The sequence below is a fragment of the Pempheris klunzingeri genome, chromosome 3, assembly GCF_042242105.1.
Source record: "Pempheris klunzingeri isolate RE-2024b chromosome 3, fPemKlu1.hap1, whole genome shotgun sequence".
NCBI classification, from domain to species: Eukaryota; Metazoa; Chordata; class Actinopteri; order Acropomatiformes; family Pempheridae; genus Pempheris; species Pempheris klunzingeri.
The window spans coordinates 15,902,372-15,924,435 of record NC_092014.1 but is presented as its reverse complement, the minus strand read 5'-3'; the positions used below and the strand labels follow the sequence as shown (position 1 = coordinate 15,924,435).

General features: G+C 42.6%; 1 protein-coding gene across 1 annotated transcript; it reads right to left on the bottom strand.

The window, feature by feature from the left end:
- Nucleotides 1-6,043: 6,043 nt before the first annotated feature.
- On the bottom strand, nt 6,044-20,811 carry LOC139223438 (transcription activator BRG1). The gene is made up of 34 exons (XM_070855350.1): nt 20,596-20,811; nt 20,019-20,151; nt 18,646-19,203; nt 18,374-18,472; nt 17,597-17,855; nt 17,182-17,308; nt 16,878-17,051; nt 16,607-16,780; nt 16,321-16,494; nt 16,078-16,119; nt 15,226-15,356; nt 14,704-14,761; nt 14,519-14,619; nt 14,228-14,375; nt 13,919-14,082; nt 13,729-13,795; nt 13,379-13,489; nt 12,576-12,818; nt 12,319-12,432; nt 12,088-12,195; nt 11,709-11,795; nt 11,424-11,470; nt 11,183-11,349; nt 10,882-11,045; nt 9,759-9,986; nt 9,564-9,641; nt 9,190-9,408; nt 8,971-9,067; nt 8,805-8,928; nt 8,220-8,322; nt 7,954-8,055; nt 7,658-7,790; nt 7,247-7,386; nt 6,044-6,110 (listed from the first exon to the last, which is right to left on the bottom strand). The coding sequence occupies exons 1-34, from the start codon at nt 20,809-20,811 to the stop codon at nt 6,075-6,077; spliced, it is 4,926 nt and encodes a 1,641-aa protein (XP_070711451.1). The 3' UTR covers nt 6,044-6,074.
- Nucleotides 20,812-22,064: the final 1,253 nt, after the last annotated feature.

The following is a 22,064-nucleotide window of genomic DNA, read 5'->3' as shown; positions in this document are numbered from 1 at the left end:
GTAATGTCAGATACAAGAATCCGCTGAAGCTGCATCTTATGTGCTTATAAGAAGTCTGGATATCTAATAGTCAAAAGTATACACAGCTGTAGCTCCGTCATCTATTAGTATTGAACTACACACAGAGTATTCAAAGATAAAACATCAGGTCATCATAGTCTCTGCATCCGTTTGTTGTCAAAAGCAAACTGAACATTTGCAAAACAAAATCTCATCATTAGTAATGATGCAAAATGTAAATGTGTCTTGGAAAGATGATAACCTGTACTGTAATTTTAGAAGCACTGCAGTTTAGAGTTACTGGGGATCCGATGCTTTATAGTCTGAGGATTTTAGGTTTTCCAAAGACGTGATATTCACAAAATGCTCTCTATATCTGTCTTCTTATCCTCCCTTTCTGATGATTTATGTAGCTCCCCAAAATGAAACAAAGATTCCAGTTAAGCGTCTTACCTCAGAAAAACATGATTCAGAGCTTTCCTAAATTTCCCCACCATATTTTTCAGTTCAGTTTGGATCATGTTAAGAAAACATACTGGGGCTCTATGACTTCATATACCAGAAGAGTAGTGAAGCGTCAATGCTGAAAAGACCAACGGCCTCAGTTTGTGATCAGTGTCTGTGACGTGGAGAGAGTTTTGGTTTGGAAGACACAACCATGATGATCATGGTGATGTTTATGAGGTGAATCAGACAGAGAAGCTGTTTCCATGAGGCGACCCTGTGTTTGTGAGTGTGTGTGTGTGTGTGTAAAGAGAGAGAGGGGGAGGACCTTGCTCGGCTCCTGGTAGAAGCAGGGAATGAGCTGTGGGAGGTATTCCTGGAATGTCGAAATAGCAGATAGATTACATATTCTGCTGCACCCACCATCACTGCACACACTGTTAACCCACCCACAGAGAGTCATGCTCAAAGTGTCTGCGTGCACGTGAGTGTGTGTGCACATTTCTAACTACACCTTCCACACCTGATTTAATAAAACTTCAACTACACAGGTTTCTGGAGAGTCTGAAGAGTCAGTCAGTCAGATCTTCTCTTCTGTACTAATGTCTAGACCAAACTTATACAGTGTTATTGATTAAAGAAATGGGAAACGGGTGCCTTTAAGTTTGGCAAATTTGACATTTTCAGGTTAGTTAAAGACTAAATCAGTAGGAAAACCACAGGCGTTTTATCAAGTGAGTGAGACAGTGTGACAGAGAACCAACATGTTCACTAGCAGGACCCTGAAACGGAAGCAGCTAAATTGAATTCAGACATCAATCATTTTATTATTTACAACTGTGCTTCCCCTACTGTGTTGTGAAAAAGCTTTCTGTGAAAAAGGCCTGTTGTATTATCTCTAACCAAGTTTAAAAGAAGGCACGATTCCCTCTGACTGCAGCAGTACGGATTTTAGGATATTGGCCATGAGTCATCGTCTTTGAAAAAGATCTGAAAAAGACCTCATAAATGCTAAATATGGAAATTGAAAATGAAATTACTTTACAAAAATTATATTTATCTTGAAGAAAAAAATTGGGAGTGCTGCACTGGGCCAAGAAAAATGAAATGAGATATTGGTGTGAAAAATTCTGTGCTCTTCAAGGGTGGGGCACATAATAGGACAAATATTAGAAAACTTGCAGGCAGATTTGGACATGGACTTCCACCCTCACTAAGGTGGACAGACAGTCATCTTAACCTCATTCTTTTGGACATGCAAACTGCTGAATGTGGGACAGCTGATCCAGCACCACTTTGTTCTAATGAACCAGTAGCTTTCTGAATTTGAGCCAACATATCTGATTGTTCCTGTCTACAGTGTCAATCAGTGAGTGTGCTGCACAGGTCCAAGAGTTCTTGTTATACACGTGGTGGTATCAACACTTGTTTCTACATCAAACAGAGAACAAGACTCGGTTAGACGTACGCAGAGTTTTTACTGTGCGCCACTTTATCTAATACTGACTGTGTGTGTGTTTTCTGCCCCTCACTACATGAGCTCAGCCGTGTGAGAGTCATGTCCAGAGTCTCAGGGCCAACACATACACACACACACCTGAAGGACAGTTGTGATGATAGTAATAGTACCTGCACTCTAAGAGATACAGTTAAAGCCAACACATCAGAAATGTATAGACACACACAGAAACACACATTGTCATGGGGCACGAGTGTGTCTTTATGTCTGTGTTGTGTGTAGTTCTGAGTTATTTCTACATTTCTACATCTATTCATGTAATCGTTTCCTGCTAAAGTTCCTCAGCAGTCATTGCTGCCGCCGACAAATAGATTCCATTAAAATGTCCTTTTTTCAACTCATCAGCTGTACTCCGCAGATTAATTGCTCAAACACAGAAGTATACAGGTTACAATGAGGGGAACTCCGCTCATGGACTTGAACAATTCAATCAGTTGTGGACATATTTGAATAACATGAATGCTCATCCTTCGTATTCACTTTGGGACTGCAGAGTAGGGCTTTAAGAAAAACTCATTGCCCAAAACAAATTCAAAATGATCACATTCACCAGCACTGAATAACAACATGTGACATGTGTAGTCTGTACACACTCTTGTGTGCTAGACGTAAACCCAAAACTAAGGCTGGACCCCGTTTTGGGGACCACAGGAGCTGTTGCCCTGCCCTTCCCCCCCGACAGATGTTAACAGCTGGTTTTGAGTTGCTGAAGACATCCAGGAGTTCCTAGAAACGAGGAAACCAAGTCCACCCCTTCCCCCTCTTCTCCGTAAGGAGCAAACACTTCGACCTCTAACACAGACTTCACTGTCGAAGTTCAGTTCAAAACCACACACACTCACACATCCAAACATGTGCCAGGTTCCCTCCCCTAAGCAGACGCTGTAAATTCAACGTATTCCTCTCCATGCCAGCCAACCCACTTACGAGATAAACATAAATAAGAGGGATATAGCAAGGCTGTTTATATCAACCTCATAAAGAGTTTCTGTATTGAGTTCACATGACCTTACTGAGAGATGAGATGTCAAGGAGGAAGTTGATTTTATATGTTATGTTGGAGGCATTGACCAACGTTGGAATGAGGTCAAGTTAGGCCAAAGCAATATACCCAGGTGATTTTATATTTATGAGAAGTTTCAGGGACATTTTAAAGGCAAATTGCTTCTGCAGTAAATGTCAGAGGTATAAAAAGGTTGTCCTGCATGAGGCAGCAGTGTAACAACAGATTGACTGTGTTTGTTTGTTATGTGACCTCCTCCTCGTGGCCACATGGGGGCATTACACGTCACAGATTTAATGACACAAAATTTAAACTCAGGCTCAGAGTAAATTCAGTGTACCTGCAGCTTTTAGTAGACAGAGACAGATTGACCAATAAAGCCTGTAAAAATCTGAACTGACTGGTTTGGATTCCTCCTCAGTTACCTCTAGCTATTAGGAACAGAACAAATACATTCAAATTCATGTGGAGTAATTAAATATATTGCAAGACAGCAGTAACTACAGTTATTTTCATTATTGATTAATATGCTGATCATATAAAATGTGAGAAAATAGTGAAAAATACTAATCACAGTTTCCTTGAGCACAACGGTGACATCTTCAAATAGCTTTTGTTCAACCAAACGTCTAAAAGACAAAGATATTCAGTTCGTATTATCAATATATGACAAAGAAAAGCAGCAAATTATCACATTTTGGAAGCCGGAGCAAGTAGTTTTAGGCATTTTTGCCGAAAATAGTGACTCCAACCATTTATCAGTTATCAAAACAGTCGTAATTTCCTGTCGATAGACCAATGAATTAATCAGCTATTTAATTTCAGCACAAATGACAAGATTCACTTTCACTGTGATTTATTGTTAGGTCTTGAGTTCCAGCAACAATAACACAACACAACACAGACAGATCCCGATAATTTCGTGGAGAAAACTTTGATGCTTTGGTTGTATGTTCTTCTCTCTAGTTACCTACCATAATGCAAAAAGTACAGTACTGAACTCGCGAGCTGTACACACGTGCATTGACATTATACTCTAAAAATACTCTATACAGTATATCCAACACCATACAGCCATGAGGCATTCACAAGCAGAGAGGAGCAGCTGTCCCTCTGGTCCTTTGTCTTAAAAATCAAAGACATAAAAAGTGCAAAGTACATCAAACAATTTGGAAATCATAAAATCACCATACAACAACTGAAAGAGAAGCAAGTAAAGTTACAGTACTCAGTGATGAATTATGACCCCATAATTCTGTTAATCTACAATCAACAGTTATAAGTGCTTACATTGGAAGTGTAACAGGAAAGCAGCAGCACGGTGGAGTAGGTTGTTTTTATATCGGACCATATATACAATATTGGAGAGTGACATGGACTCAACTCCATTAAACCTCAGTCAAATAACTGTGGTGAGTTGCTAAAGAGCTTCTGAGGTGTGTGGAAACATCCCGCAGCCCACAGCAGGCTGCATTTCCAACTCAAACAGCGAGCCCCGGGCACAAATATGTGACGTACACACACCGCGGTAATCGCAGTGGCTCCGAAAACACATCGCCACAGTGAAGCAGAGGAGAAACATCAGGTTTGATGTTTACACGTATGTCGTATGTAAGGTAGGAATAAGGTAATATGGTGGTAGCTTCACACGGGGTGAAAACACAGCTCTGTCCGAAAAACATTTTCTGTTTACATTCAGCGTAGTTTACTGCACTTAACTGGTTCCTGCCAGTTTGAAATCCGCGAGTTAACAACACAGTTATGTCAGCGTTTAATTAATTCAACCACATTCCTTTTAAAGACTGTTATTATTATAGTTATTTATAATGGAACCACTTTAATTCAAGTCCCCCTGTTTTGAACATGTAAGCAGATTATTAACACTTTATAAATTGTTTAAAACACACTATAATGTTTTTGCAAGCAGATATAAGCATTTATTAATTATTTGTCAGCGGCTATAACACCTCCTGTGGTCACCCATGAGTGGAGGCTGGGTTGTAAACAGAGAGCGAATGACAGTATGGTACAACACAGTTGCAATAATATAAAATGTGTCTTCATAAGAGAACTGTAATTACTGCACATTAATAAATGCTTAAAATGTACATATAGTGTGTACAAATACATTGTAGTGTGTAATGGTCTATTTGTTCCCAATAATGTTTATATACTGTTTATAAATGCAAAATAGAGGGACTTAAAGTGTTACTGTTGTAATTGTTGCAGTCAGATTTGGAAATGTGAGATTACACGCGGATTCAGGCAAGATGAAGAAGAGCAAAGGCTGATTATGAAAATTAAATTAATAGCACAGTTATTTTGGTTCAAACTGTCTCAATACATTATATTAATTAGATAATTAGAGTTATACACGTCATCCAACAGCACTAAAATGTACCAGTATGATTGAGAAAACTTTTTTTGTTGTGTCTGCACTTTGGTCGTTAGTTTTTTAAAACATTGTCCTTGTTGTCCATTAGCAGCTTTTTAAATGAAAGAAGAGAGATGTGAGAAAACGTTCCGTGGTCTCTGTTTTCTGTTTGCCTGTGACACAATGCGTTCTCTACCATCCGTCAGTATAATGAATAATAAATGTGCATTTTCTGCTGTGTGCAGCACAGGAGGAGCTATCCCAAAAACGACCATTTGTATTACATATCACAATATTATCACAATATATTACTAAATTGTTATTCTGATGATATTATGATTATCATTTCATAGATACCACTCTTAAACAGATTAGGCCGTTATATGATTCACTGAAGGAGTGTTTTAACACATTCCTTAACATTCTTAGTAAAACATAGATCAAAAACTCTCCTGAAATTGCACAGGAAGCTAAAAAGCTCATTTGATCCCTCCGTGTTTAGACTTCATCAGACTGAGCCTAAGCAGAGAAAAAGAAAAAGACGAGGAATGTTTATGTGTTTCCATGTGATGTCTTTAAGACTTACTTGCAAACCTCCTTTCGATTTCAGTGGTATGACGTTTGACTGAGGGTGGATGGAGTTGACAGAGGCATGTTGTATTTACTGTATATGCGGTGCTTAAGTTGGTGGAATATCTCTTTATGTTCCTTTCACTCCCACATTACAGTACAGTTCAGGACTCCTCATCAGTGGCACTGGGGGAGCGCTCCTGGAAAAGAGATAAAAGAGAAAACTAGAATCAAGAATCAAACACACCTGATAAGACATTCATATACTAAATGTGTAATTTTTATTATTCAAGCAAATGCTGGAATTAATGAGAAAATTATGAAGAAATAAGAAAAACATCTTGAAATTGCTTTAAAACTTTAAGAATCCACCTAATCTAATCACTTGCTTTTCATTACCCAAAGCGCCAAATGGTTTGTTACAGAGAGCCATCTGGGAAGTCGTCCATAGAAGCTGATTGTAAACGGACAGACACGTCCAAAAATATTTGGCAAGTGATTGGATGGACCATCTGTCTCACACAGGCTGACATCAACCAATCAGATCAACAAACCATATATTGGTGTAAAACTCTTGCAGAGGCCTGTCAAAACGGAGATGTACTGTTCTTTGCTCCTCTTTAGTTGAAGAAATACTCTTGAGTTCAGACATAACTGAGGCTTTAGCAGCATCTGCGCTAACTCTTTAAGAGCTGCCATTGTTGTTTTTGAACCACAGCCTGTCTATGTTTCAAATGAACAGTTGCTTCTCGCTGTCGTCACATCTAAACCACACACACGCTCATTGGACAGAATTACTATGGTTCGGAAACAAACACATAAATTGCAGCCTGGCGAGATGGATATTCACCTTGATGGTGATCTCGCCAGCTGCCTTGTAAGGTTATAACTATGCAATGAATTTCACTGAAATCAGTCAACAGGTTTATAAGGTATCCTGCAAACCAACAAACAGACAAAACTGTTCCTAAAACCTAAAAAAAGCAGAACCTAAAGCCTTCCTGGCAGATAGACGAGGAGGAAATAGGCTGTAATTATGGAACAGCTGGAAGTATGGGAAAGAAGCGGGTCTTCACCTTGACAAATCCATCACTTATTCCTTTCTCTAATACTCTTCAAGCGCTTTAAAGCTTTTTATATTTATGTTGCAGCTGAACTCTGCTGTTAATCTGTTTCCAACAATAAAGGTAAGCACAGTGTCATGCTGACTTACAGGAGAGCCACATTGGACAGGACTATGACAGTGGTATAGGGGTAATACCGGGGTAATACCCTGGTTGTAGTACTGGTTCTCATAAGGACAGACACAGACACAGACACACACACAGTGAGTTACCTCTTCCTGCTCGTCCTCTGAGTCATCATCACTGACAACAGGTTTGGCTCTGGTGCGTCCTGTTCGTCTGCTGCGTCCCTTCCCTCGATCTCCACCTTTGTCCTTCCTTCCCAGGCGGATCTTTACTTTCACCGAGCGAGCTGGAGACAACCACACACACAGAGACACACACACAGACACACTCATAGACACACTCATAGACATGCTGTAACATGTTTATGGTATAAATACAACTAATCTAAAGCTTAAAAAAGAGTGTCATCAAAATGAAAATGAAAGATAGTCACTAAGACAGTGAGAAAAGGACATCACAGCACATTCTCACCACTGACAAAATAAAACTAGACTACATAGAAATAAAATGTGACTAAACAGTTTCTCCTCTGCCGCTCTCTTCATACAGACACTTACATTCGGATTCTGATCCTTCCTCCAGCTCCTCTTCCTCCTCCTCACTCTCCTCTCCCTCACTTTCTTCCTCTTTCTCAATCTTTTGCCTCAAACTGGTGAACACTGACTGGAGGACGATGGAGTCTTCATATATCTGAGAAACATGGAGGAAAACAGCTTATCGCCGTCGTGTACATACTGTTAACACTGGATCTCAGCATCCATGATTACAGACACAGACACACAGACACAAGTCATCTGCCGTGCATGATGTGCATGGTTTCTCCAGTGCTTCCAGTGTATACAGTGATTCTCACCAGTGATCCCTCCAGGTTGAAGGTCTGAGCGTTTTGGAAGAGCAGCATGACGTCTCTCTCCAGGTCACCCAGACTCCGGTAACGATGACCTCTGATCCTCTCCTACAGTGAAAATACAGCATGTGCATCACTTTGTGTATGAGAGAAAGTACAAAAGTTATCTGCTGACCAATAAATCTATTAATGATAAACACAAACACAACTGTTTGTACAGGATTTACAGCTGCAGTGACAAATTAACCCCAAAAGAACCATTTCTTTGGAACCTTGATCTTCCTGAAGTCCACGGGCTTGCGGATCAGCTCGTAGTACTCGGGCAGCTCTTTTCGAGATGGAAGTTGGATGAAGACCTCGCTCAGCTGACGCCCACTAGTACTGCAGGAAATGACATCATCAGGATGAGACAAAACATTAACATTTGTTAGTTTATTCTCACTATAAGTGAGAGATTTCATCATCACTCTTTTCTATGAAAAGAAATGTTTAACTTTAGCTTCTCAGTTCAGATCCTCTACTGCTCACCAGCTGTTGTTCATACTGTAGATTTGTTATCATTGTAATGAAAAACCGTACACATCAGCTTCTTCACAAACCACAGCTTCATGTTTTCATTCATATAATTGTGTCAATATATAAAACTCAATAATGTACGTGACTTTTGTATGGTGACTTTTCTCAGTTTCAATAAAATTCCAAGAAAATGCAACATCACTTCTCTTTTGGGCCTTAAGTTGGCCCGAAACTGAAAAAATTATGGTTATATGATTTGTCATGTGTTTCACACACGCCATCAAGTGACTTCACACTGCTCGTGTGTGTCACAAACTACAGCTAAAGCTATTTTCTGCTACCTGTCTTTATACTTGATGACAGCGTCCACAATTTTCCTCATCTTCTTTGTGAGGGCCGGAGGGTTGGGGGACAGTTTCTCAGCAGGTGGTCTTCCCCTCTTCCTTTGCCTTTTCCCATCTTCATCTTTGTCCCCTCTTCCTCGTCCCCCCGAGGAGGAGGAGGGACCAGGGAGATCCAGGTCACGGTCACGCTTCCTCTTGCGGGTGGTCTTTTTGTGACGTACCTCTTCCTCCATCTCCTCCAGCGTGCCCTCTTCTATGGCCTGTACCAGAGACACACACTGTGAGGTTAAAATAAAAGTAAATCACTAAAGCCAAATCAACCATTTCTTTGTTTCAAGACATCTGTTTCTCAGTTCCGCTCTTTCCCCTTGAGGCCAGTCACCTTGAGCCACTGCTTCTCTGTCAGTGAATCGCTGTAGTCCACCTCCTTTCGCTGCCGAGAACCTCGTCCAAACATTTTCTCCTCCTCTTCCTCGCAGGTCAAACGTTCAACCTCAGCGTCGTCTTTCATGATCCAAGTGGGTAGCTCGTCCTCCTCCATAAGACGAGGTTTCCGCCGTGGGTTACGGGCCTCCTCGCGACGGCGATCTAGGTCCATTCGCTGAGGGAGAGAGAGGAAGGACAAGGGGCAAAAAAGGGGCAAAGACACAAATATGTACGAAGAGGATTTTGGTTAGTTGGTTGGAGTTAGGGCTGTAGGTGAGGACGTGTAAGAGCTAAAACTTATCTTCAAAACAGACACACACATATACTGACCATGAACTGGTCGAACTCTTCCTCACTCCTGGCAATCATCTGGTTGACCGTCTCGTCATCTGGCACCTCATCCTCCTCCTGAATACAGCAGACACACATTGGCAAGCAGAGCATAAGACAGCACACTTTTTAAAATTGTGTGTCTCTGGTGCACGCACACACATTAATGCGTAGACACACTTCCTGTCCCCAGACCTCGTCTTGCTCTTCGTGTTCCAGGATGGCCTGTAGGAAGGCCCTGCGCTCGTGGCTGGAAGACTTCTGGTCAAACATGCCAGCCTGGATGACCTTCTGGTCCACGTTCAGTTTATACTTGGCTGCAGCCAAGATTTTCTCCTCCACACTGTTGACAGTGCAGAGGCGCAACACACGCACCTCATTCTGTTGACCTATACGGTGAGCTCTGTCCTGAGCCTGCAGATCCTGGGAAAGTCAGGAAGGGGAAAGAGAATTAGGAGAGATTCAAATGTCACTGTGAGAAAACTGTGGCTGGAATATAAGAGTGCGTTTACTACTGTTCAAAGCGCCAAAGCGTATGTAAAGGATTTTACTTATGAAGTATTTTTTTCCAAGAAATGTGTCCAACATGTTGATATATATATAGTGACATAAAGACCTCAAAATAAAGTGTATACTCTAAAAACTTGAGATTTTTAGCTAAATGTATTGCGGTTTTAACAGACGACTGGATTCTCCTCTGCACTGGGCTGTTATCAGCTGCTCCAACAATAAACTTAAACTTTGGAAAAACAGAAAGTAAAAGCCACAGGTCTTTGCTCAGTGAAATCAGTTTTACTTTTATACATTTTAAATAAAGCGTACTGTTTTAATTGCAGTCTGAGCAAAAAAGGGGCCAAACATAACCGACGAGCTGCCTTCACAGTGCTGATGGTGAACTACCTGTGTCCCTCGCTAGCTGGGTGCTCTTTTACATTTCCTGTCCAAAATTCCACCTCAGCAGTATTGTGTAGACCACAAACTACAATCATCTGTCAGTGGGCAGAAATATCTGTGATCAACCTGAACATTTCTGCTTTCACTGTCTGTATAAGTACTTTCAATTGAATTCAGCAGCAGGATTTGTTTATACATCATAAAATACTGTGCAAGGTTAATTTTCTTTTGGTTTATTTTCTTCCCACTATTCTTTTGTTGAGCTCAAACAAACTGGCAGATGGTGATCAATGATTGTCATATTCTGAAGTCTGGATTTTGAGTCTGAGGTATCCGTTTTTGTTAATTTCTATTGTTATGTTACAGGAAGTGTTCTGCGGACACTAGTGGCGTCTTCTCTAAATCAAAAGAATGTGCTTCACACCTGATGTGGGTTCCAGTCAGAGTCAAAAATAACCACAGTGTCTGCAGACTGCAAGTTGAGGCCGAGGCCTCCAGCTCTTGTGCTCAGGAGGAAGATAAAGTATTCTGATCCTGGGTCATTGAATGTCTTCAGTAACATCCCTCTGTCCTCAGCCTTTGTAGTGCCTGAGATGTAAGGGAGGTAGTAAAGAGAAGCAAAGCAAGTGAAGGAAATAAAGGATTTCAGGAAAAAGAATGAATGAAATAGAGTGAGAATAAAGGACAAATTCACAAACACTATGAGTGTTACACAACTGTCTCACCATCCAGACGCAGATACTTGAAGCTGCGGTAAGCAAAATAGTCCTCCATGATGGTCATGAGTGAGGTCATCTGACAGAAGAGCAGCACTTTGTGGTTTGTGGCTCTTAGCTTCGGCAGGATGCGATCCAACACCTCAAACTTTCCTGACGCTCGATACAGGTCAGGACTGACGGAAAGGTAGGAGATTTTGTTACAAGGGATACAGCGTGTGTGTCTGTGTGTGTGTGTGTGAACACTTACCCCTGGACTATCCCACCAGAGAATCCTAAATGTTCAGAGAAGGATTCCTGTAAAACAATCCAAAATTAATTCTGTAATTTAATCAAATACACACGGTCAAACACTTATATGGAAACTTACATTATCAACATTCATAAAGTATCACTGTAAAAAAAAAAACACCTTGTATACTAGCAAATCTTCTATATAAATATGGAGTGAAATCAAAGACACTGTAACATGTCACACACAGTAAAACAAAGACCTGGACATACAGTCTTTTTATATGACACTCCTCAGTCGTACCTCTATTTGCTGGAACATGTACGGGTGGTTACAGATCTTCCTCAGCTGCATGATGGTGTTCATCAGCGTCTTTGTGCCTCCTTTACCCTGATGAAAACAGCAGGACAAAACAGTACACGCACTGATTTCCTAAAAGTTCAAGTCTTTCCTAAGAGTGAAAGCCAAACCCCCTCTCTGGTACGGATCCCTCTATATGCTCCATACCTGTCACAAGTAATAAATCTCCTCTTGTCATATAAATCATCTAGTGTCATATATTATCAAGGCTTATCATAATTTCCAGAATCAAAAACATTTTTGATTTCTTCCAGCCTTATTTTGGTGTTGTTTAGTTATAATGATGCTCAAACCAAAAACCCACAGTGTTTAAGTGTTTCACCTTCTTGTCTTTCTCTGATCCATCAGTGAGCAGGACCCCCTTGGCCTGCATGTGCCTGTACAGCACCCTCTGGAGAGACGACATGTCACACTTGATCACATATTCCACCTGTTGGAGAGGGAAGTTGAATGATGAAAGAAGTTTCCCATCCATTGGGAGATCATTTGGACTGATATGCATTTGTCTGATTGTATGTGTATATAATAGTCTGTCTGCAGAAGTGAGTCCTGCCTTCTCTGGAAGCTGCGCCTCCACTTCCTTCTTTAATCTGCGTAACAGGAAGGGGCGGAGCACTTTGTGGAGACGACGGATAATCAAGATGGTCTCCTCTTCATTAAGGTCCACCTGGGGAGAAAATACACGAAAAGAGACATTTTGCAAGTTATTTGGCAAGAAAGGCGCTGTACAACTGGCATGTTTTCATCTCTCAAACGCTTGTTAAAAAAAAAAAGAATAAGATGTGGCTACAACTGAGTCCCTCTCTGCACCTTCTCTCCCGTCATGGCGAAAGGGGCGTTAAACCACTGCTCGAAGGTGCTGCAGCTTTTGAAGATGGTGGGCAGAAGGAAGTTTAGCAACGCCCACAGCTCAGGAAGTTTGTTCTGCAGCGGCGTTCCTGTCAGCAGGACTCGCCGTGGGGCCAGATAGTGAGTGTTCAGGACCTGGGTCAGCTTACAGTGGTGGTTTTTCATGCGGTGACCCTCGTCCACGATCATGTACTTCCAACGAATCTGACGAGTAGAGACGACAGGAGAACATTTGGATAAAGCTACTACAACAGCCTCATTTCATCTAAACCAACCAAAACCAGAAATTGCTCAAAAAGGACGATCGCTTGTCCACCCACGCTGGCTCAGTTCCAAGCCCAAGCGTTTAGCCGCTTGAACTACAACACCCACCTGTCAGCACAGTCTGGAAGCCTATATGACTACATGAGTGCATAGCAGCATGACGACCACAGAGGACAGTGGGAGATGCGGTATACAGGCAGTGTCAGTGTGTGGCAGCACCTAGGAGAGAACACTGAGATGCAGCACAGGGGGCAGTCAGATTGGTCCAGGGTCAAATATCTTTAAAGGTCTTTGGGGAATTAGGGAGTTAGAGCCATCAGACAAAAACACAATGAAACTGCAAGCGAAATTAAATGTTTAAGAAAGGCGATACAAAAACCTAAGCCAAAAGCTGGTGGTTGTACATGCATAGAGGCAAAGCATTACACTATGCATTACTACTGCCTGGGTGTGTTTGTGCATGTTCTTCTGCTTGTGTTTGCTGGTACATCCCATCTCACCTTGGCCAGTACTTGTTTATCCTTGATGATGTACTCGTAAGTGGTGAGTAAAACATTGAACTTTCCACTGCGTAGTTGGGGGACAAAGGCTCTTCTGGCAGCAGGAGACCCCTAAAAGACCAAAAAAAGAGAGAAAATGACAGATAAAAAACTAAATAAAGATCTAAAAACACAGCAAAGTAACTTAAATATCTGAAATGTTAGAAGCATTTCTCTTAATACATCAGCGTTTTATGATACAAGCAAAAATACAGGAGGTGCATTTGTAGAAACACGCATTCTCACATTTTGTGTTCATGTGCAGGAGGTAAGACAGATTTAATGTGGGGGGTGAGGCTGCAAACACTCACCTTGTAGGACACTTTCACGACAGTCGGTGCCCACTTGTCAAACTCATACACCCAGTTCGAGAGAGTTCTGCCGATGAGAGACAGCTCTGTTGTCATTCAGTTTAGCCGTGTTTGTTCAAATAACTTCCCTGATGGAGGAGAATCATCAAAACATAGAAAATATGTTTGCAGATAACGAGAATTCGCTCACGAGAGGGGTACAATGATGAGGTAGGGTCCGTTGAGCCGTTTGTTCTCCATGAGGTACGTGATGAGGGCGATAGTTTGAATGGTTTTTCCCAGACCCATCTCATCCGCCAAGATCCCGTTCAGGTTATTGTTGTAGAGGGAAACCAGCCACTCCAGACCTTTAATCTGCCAGACAAGCAGGGGAGAACGTGTGTCTAACATGAAAAAGCATTTACCTCCCTTGTCAAGTCAAAAAATAATTTATTTGTGCATGGCAAGGTAGAGAATATCATGTAATCAGATCGACTGTGACCTGGTTGTGCTTGCTCACCTGATACTGTTTGAGTTGACCATTTATTAACAAGCTGGACTGTTTTTCCACCTTCTCTGTGACAGCGTGAGCCACAGAATAATAAGACTGGAGGCCTCTGGCAAAAGCTGCACCGCTATATTCGTCATCCACATCCTGTTTAGCATTTCTGCAAGAGGAGTTTTATGCAATCATGGCATTATTAGGTGGACACCCTTTGTAATAATACCTTATGAGTACATGCATGTTTTGTTTTGGTGGTTCATAAACGGTACTAAAAATGCAATCAAGTGCAGTTGTGTATTTACTCACTCAATGATGTGTCGGACGTCCACCTCTGACACATCTTCACAGTCTGGGTCTGTAATCTTCTTCTTATCTTCCACCAGAGCGGAAGATGGTTGAGGCTCCTCCTCTTCCTCCTGCCAGACAGCTGGTCAGTGATTGGAGTAATGGATATGAAACTGGCTTCAAACACACCTTTTAAAACAACCCACCTCCTCCTCTTCCTCCTCCTCGCTGTCTTCACTGTCTGAGCGGGGAGCCACCTCATAACTGGACAAAATACAAGCTAACTCAAATTAAATTTATCAACAGCCGCTGTATCTGAACATTTCAGCTGTACACGTCATCCTCATGCACGTGTATATTCCTTAATATAAATTAGGAGTGGATACAGCTGATAGATAGCATGCAAATTTAGTATTTCAGCATGTTAGCAAATTAACTTTGGCAATGTTAACTTTTACTACTTGTAATACTTAGCATTTTTAACATGTTATAAAGCATCAATCTAAGTTATGACTAAGGTTCAACCCAGTTGACGATGCCAGATGAAAAGTCACCATAGATTTCGAATTTATCCATGAATTTCATGGCAATTCAGTCATTGCAAAGATTCAGTATTTCAATCAACAGACCAACAGACTGACGGACAGTGCTGCACCTACAGCCACTGCTACTGCCTATTTTTCCGCACACATTTGTTCACACAAGTTCCTCCTTCCAGCCAGTCTCACCCAGGGTTCATCTCCAGCCAGGTCTCCAGCTGTCCAGCTTTAGGAGCGTCCACTCCTGTCAGGATGTTCCCACTGTCCACGTGGATGACCTTCACAGGCAGGTCACTCATCTGACTCGTCTCATCTAGAGGCTGCAGGGGAGGAGGAAAGTTATCGTCTTAACTGTTAATACTGCTGGTGTTTGGTCAATTTAACAACCAGACTGTCAATCAACTACCCAATTATGATTTAATACAATGTATGCTGTATGAATATAATTATAATTATAATATAATATAACACTTTATACAATATTTTATTCTCCCTTTGGGGTGTTATCATGTAGTTAGTCATTCCAATCGTCATCACCTGTGACAGATGATTTATTACTGAGGAAATATGCACACATGCAATGGCCTTGCAATGGGCTAAAGCCAACGGCTATTAGGTTTGACCACCTGTTGCATCGACAGCCATAGTTTTGAGATATGTATGTATGTTTATTAGTGAGGCTTTGTGTCTGACGAAAGTCTATTTGACCAGACTTTTTGCACGGTAATAGTGAACAGAAACTGTTGTATGAGCAAAGGACTGTGAGCAGACGCTGCTTTTTGCTGTGACAGCACTAAGAAGCAAAGCATCACTCCCTGAAGCTTTGTGTGAAATTGGATCTGTGTTGTGTTTAGAGGGAGGTCTCCACGGAGACCACACAAAGCAGCAAAACAGAGAATCATGTCTGAAATGTGAATCAAGCAGATTTAAAGAGTGGGTGTATAAGTTAATAAACAAAATCAGTGACTTTGAATATCTGCTTCTGTTTTACTGGAAGTTTAAATACATTTTATTGTCTCTGAAGTTCTGCCATCTGCTCACCTCTCCATCAGGACCCAAGGCAGGAGATGGACCCTCAGCATTCTCCAACTGCAAGACAAGAAGAAAATGACTAATCCCAGCAGAGAGCATGTGTGACTTACTTATGTTATAAAAGTCATTGATGATCAGAAACAAAGTGTGTACACACTAGTGCTGTAGCTCAGAGGACAAATCCGACAAAAAATGAGACTTTCCAATAGTGGAGGTGTAGACTGTTGATCTCTCTCCCACTCTTTTCCATACCTTCTTCTTTTTCTTCTTCTTCTTCTTTTTCTCTTTGAGAGCCTGCGCAGCTTTGTGCGCTCTGACCAGCTCGGTGAGGTTGGCAACATACTCATCAGTTTGCTGCAGCAGGTAGGCCAGACGCTTATCCTTCTTCTGGTCAATCAGTTTACGATAACCCTCCTCATCCTCAGCCTGGGAGGACAGACATGTATACAGAGTGTTTAGGAGGGTGTGTTCTGGTAAGTGTGTAATGTCGATGCTTGTGTAACTGTGTCTGCATGGTGCCATAATGGTTTCGTTTTACCATAAGCCTCCTCATCCTCTCTTTCTCAATCCGCTCATTTTCTTTCTTCTGCTCCCGTTCAGTGTTGGCATGGTAGGTGGCCACAGCTTTGGTGAGTTTCTGCATTTTGCCTGTGATGGAACGGTGGTACTCTTTAAAGTCTTTGGCGTGCTGCAGGATGCTGTTGAGGTACTCCTAAGATTAGAGTACAAGCATAAGTGAAGGACAGTGAAGATAAAACACAGGAGAAGATACCACGTTTAAACTTATTGCAGCTGTGTCTGTCCTCTACCTGATGTTTCTGTCTGCGTTTGCGCTCTTGCTCAATCTTTTGCTGTTTCTCCAGTTTCTCTGTGATGCGGGCCTCTCGCAGAGACTGACGCTTGCTCCGCTTGTAGGCCTTGGCGTCAAGGGCGGTCTCTAGAGCTGTGTCACGTCGCATACACACCACCACCTCTTGACGCAGCTGTAGGCAGTTGCCCGCAAGGACAAATATACAAACAGGGACTCATCATTAACACTACCACCATTAAAAAACATTGAAATATGTGATGTTGTGAAGGTTACAGGTGAAGGTAAAAATGTGAAGTGCGAACCTGTCTCTGGAAGTTAAGTAGTCGGAGGGCTTTGAGCTCTATAGTAGCTTTGGTACGTAAATCACCAGCCAGAGAGCCCGGCAGGTTCTCCAGTTCAGCAATGCGATGAGTGATACGAGCCTGTAACCTAAGGGAGCAAAAGGTACAGAGTTGTAGTTATTTCATTTAGTACTGTTCATGCTATGTTTATGGTTTCGAATACCTCTGGCAGACAGTATACAATAAAAAGCTTGTGGTAATTATGTACCACTGTTTGAAAGTTTTGAACACAACATTGATAAATTTAGTAAGAAAACTCTCCAGAAGTGTACTGCTCATAGTCCCGTATATATGGTAACTTAGAACCTTTAAATAGCTTACGTTTAATTCAGAAAATGTAAATGAAATGAAGGAAACTGTAAAGGCTGTGGCGTACCTGTACTCCCTCTCCTGCAGTATCTCCACTGGGTCGAGGCCGCAGGGTTTCTGAATGGGGGTAATGCGGTTCTGCTTGGCGTGGTAAGGCATCATGGGAGTAGGCTGTGCCGGCTGGCCGGGGGATTGGGTCTGTGGAGGCATTACTGGGGAGGCAGCAGGGGGGACCGAGGGGGGGGCAGGAGAGGGTCGGCCAGTGGGCTGAGGGGGAATCAGCTTTTGGGGTGCGTTGGAGGGGGCTGCTGCATTCACCATGGGGCCTGGGAGGAAGTGAAGGGAATAAAGGAAAGGTCAATGCTGTTATTGGTGAGATTCAAAAGGCCTCTCAAGCAACACTTAGACCACAGGATTCTGGCGTCTGCACAGGAACTTATGTATTTTATGCTCAAAGGTAACCTGTGGAGTTTATGACCACCTCTATGCTGTAGCTCCATGGAGCAACATTTTTAAGAGTGTGTCCCCGTATTGTTTGTATCAAGCACATGTGGCCGATGAGATTCACATAACTGCCAGTGGCAGTTAGTCTACAATGTGAACACGATACTAAAGCCATAAACTACTTACGAAAATCTCAAATTATGACTTTAATAAAAGGCCAAAACTGGCCTCATATATTTGCGTATGAACATACTGTTCTAGTCCTATCAATTAATTGATTGTTTTCCATAGATACGCCCCCTCTTACACTAGCTCTAGCTCTGTTTGTACAAAGGTACTCACAGAAGAACAGTTAAAAGAGGTTCACAGGTTTCTAAGGTCTTACAGCAGAACCACATACCTTCGGGCCAGGACTTTGGAGGTCCATTTGGGTTCGGTCCCTGCAGCCCTGCTGGAGTACCTGATGGGCCTGGAGGAGGCATGTTTGGACCCATCATCCCTAAAGAGACAAAGCACAGACTCTTTCAGTCTAATGGAGCATTTATAACACAGGTTATAACAAGAAGACTGTGGGAGTTTTGTGAAAATGTGCAGCTAACTACAGTATGAAGATTCAGGTACAACTTTGTCTTTAATATATTATTTACCCATCAGCCCATAGGATATTCTCACCATGAGCTCGATTGTAGCCTGAGCCCATTGGTCCTGGCCCTGGTCCTGGTCCTGCTGGTCCACCTCCTGGTCCACCTCCAGCTCCAGGAGCCAGGCTGGGCATGGGCTGCTGCTGCTGCATCCCAGGCATCGGCCTCTTTCCCTGGACAGCCATCTGGAGGTGGTCTGGCAGGGGCTGTCCCCGGGCCAGCATCTTATAAGCCATGATCTGGGCTCTGAGTTGGTGAAGCTGGTTCTGATTGAAGGGTGTAGGCCCACCAGGGCCGCCAGGAACTCCAGGGCCTGCAGGGCCCCCAGTTTCAAGGCCAGATCCGAGGCTGGGGACACTGGAGCCCAGACTGGGGCCAGGGCTGGGGCCGGGTCCTGAGCTACCTGGTGGCCGATTACTGGGGCCCAGAGTGTGTTGATCTCCACTGGGACCATCTAAAGGTGCAGAGGCAGAGCCGGGACCACCAGAGGAGGAAGAAGAAGAGGATGATGGCAAGAGAGGTCCAGAGGGAGGACCATTTGAAGGGACAGGGCTGGAGTGGTCAGAGCCGCCTAGTGGAGAGTGGTAACCTGGAAGACAGACAGAGAGACAGACAGGTGGATGAAAGGGTGGATACAGTAGAGAATCACTCATCAGGGGTCTCTAAAAGAAAATGTGACATTTTGGGAAATATGCTTATTTACAAAACTACAAAAGTGATGTTTTTAGACTTTGGTTTTTGTAGTTTGTGGTTCATATTAAACAGCGAGCTTTACAGGTTCTGGTAGGTGGATTTTGTTACCTTTTGGCAGGGTGTAGCTAGCTGTTTCCTCCCGTTTCTAGCCTTTATGGTATGCTAAGATTAGCAGCTGTGGCTGTAGCTTCATATTTAATGTACAGACGTGTGTTCTATCAGTCTTCTCATCTACCTCTTAGCCAGAAAGAAATCAAGCTGATTTCCCAAAATGTCAAAAATGTTCCTTCCACAAAAGCCAGCAGTATGGCCAAATAAACGATGAGTTATTTCTTAACACTTTTTAAATCCCTCCAGACTATTATTGCATAATTTCATTACCTCTGATTTACAATGCTAAGCCTGTCTGTCAGACTGTCTTGTTTCATTCCCTGCATCCTTTCCTTATAGCAGACTGTATGCAGAGGTACAGCTAGAAAGTTGCTATCTGACAGCTTCCATTGCCTTTGTTTGACCCAGACTTTTTAGTATTTTATAATTAAAAGAAACACTTTTGAGAACAATTACTTGTGGTTTAATTCATGGCTTGTGACAGCACAGACACTCCCTGTGGCCACATGATTACAGATGTGTCACACTTAAAAGAACAAGTCTTACACAATGCTGGAAAAGTATGGAGTTACTCAAGATAAGTCTACGTGGCACACCCACCTTGCGAGTGTTGGTCTAGAGGACTAGGTGGTGGACCCATACCACTGTGGCCGCCCTGTCTCATTGACAATCCCTTCATCTGACTGAAGCGGCTCTCCTCACTCATGCTCTTCTCATGCATGCTCTCCAGGGGCTGTGGGAGAAATCAAACAGTGATACAAACCTTCCACTTCCACTTCCACTTCCATTAGCTAGTTGTAGCATATTTCTGCTATGGGAAAAAACACATTGGAATATATAATAAAATGGTAATAATAGAGTATGAAATGTAAGTAGTTGTAAGATATTGACAGTGACACTTTACACTCACATCAAGTTCAAGATTCAAAATTCAAAAAGTGTTTATTGTCATATCTACAGTAGGGAAACATGTTTCCATGTACAATGAAATTCTTTCATTGCTGTCTGCAATGAATGCCTGACAATTTAGATAAATAAGATAATGTGAATGTGATGTCTAAAAATTGTACATTGTACATTTTTGGATTTAAAAACAGCTGCTGATACTTTCCTAAAGGGCTGCAGTTAACAGTGGTGGTGTGTCTCAGCGGGGCGCTGGGTGTTGGTCTGTCCTTACTTTGTGCAGAGGGTGCATGCTGTCCTGGCCGTACCCGGAGGGTCCTGGCTGGGAGTGTCCAGAGGAGGGAGGCCCAGGGCTGGGGCCCATCATACTATGAGAGGAGCCTGGAGAGGGCCCGGGGCTGGGGCCCAGCATGGCCCCAGGGGAGGGACCAGGACCAGGAGAGGGACCTGGGCGAGGGGTGCCTCCCATGGGGGGATCTGGCGTTGACATCGCCCTGGATCTCCTGCTCCAGGATGAGCAGCAGGGACCTGATGAGAAGGAAAGAAATGACACGATGGAGGGACTGATAGAGGGGAGGAAATTATCTATGCAAAAATCAGAAGTATTGTGTGAAGCATTGTGATGTGCAAAGATCAGTAATCTAAATATACAATAATTTGATTATGCAAAACTTTTACAAATATCTTGACAGTGAGGCCGCACATCTGCCTTCAACTGAGCCTTTCTGATGAATGAAGTGGGGGCACAATCTTTGAGAGATATGGGTGAATTTTGTCCAACGCCTAGATGCCAGATGTAACTGTTCTCATGCTGCGCTGCACCAAATCACCCGTTGCGCGCAAATGCAATTCCAGCTGCACGGTCCACCACTGCACTTGAACGGGGCACGGGGGAAACACTGTAAATTATGCACATGAACCCACGCTACTGAGAATTTCCTCACTCAGACCATGAAAGGGTGTCTCGTTAAATATAAAAAAGGGGAATGGCGGACTGTGCTTGTGCGACTGACCTACCCGCATCAACAGGACAGGCTGTGGATTTCTGCGTGGATTTCTGCGCTCCCGAGTTTATATTAGAGGGAGATAAAAGAAGACGCAGCGCTTGTCGCAATTAGTCTACTCACCCTCTTTGTAATCTGCCTTCAAGCGTTGATTTGTTTCACCGACGTGGCTCGAGCGCCCCCTCCACCGCTCCTATGACCGAATGTCTAGTCACGGCTGCCGGCCAGCGCGCATGCGTGCGCAGCCACAGCCAGGCTTTACTCACACTGAGCATCAAGTCCGGACTGAAGGCTCAGACTGTGTTAGTCAACAGGCCTTAAGGGGTTAAACTTCAGTGTTAGTCGTATCATGCACCTTAAGGACTGTGAGGATACAAGTCTGCATATTTAATCACACTTAAAAAAAAAAAAAAAACTTGTTTTCTGCCTCTATTCTACTTTTTTTCTTGTTCAATTCAATATCTTTTTTTATGAAGTAGGATATATGTATTGGTGATGAAGGGCCCATTAATGGTGATTGTAGTAAATCAACAACAAAGCATAAAGTATTCTAGAAGAAAAAAAAAAACGAAACAATAATATCCTCAATCAAACATAACAAATTTTGAACAAAGGTGATAATAAAAGCAAGCTATAGTTAACTGCAATCAAGGGTTTTTGAAGGCTTGTTTATATGGTTAAGAATAAATGCAGCATGAAACTAAGAGGTTTAAAGCTGCAAGCTAATGACATATGAGGG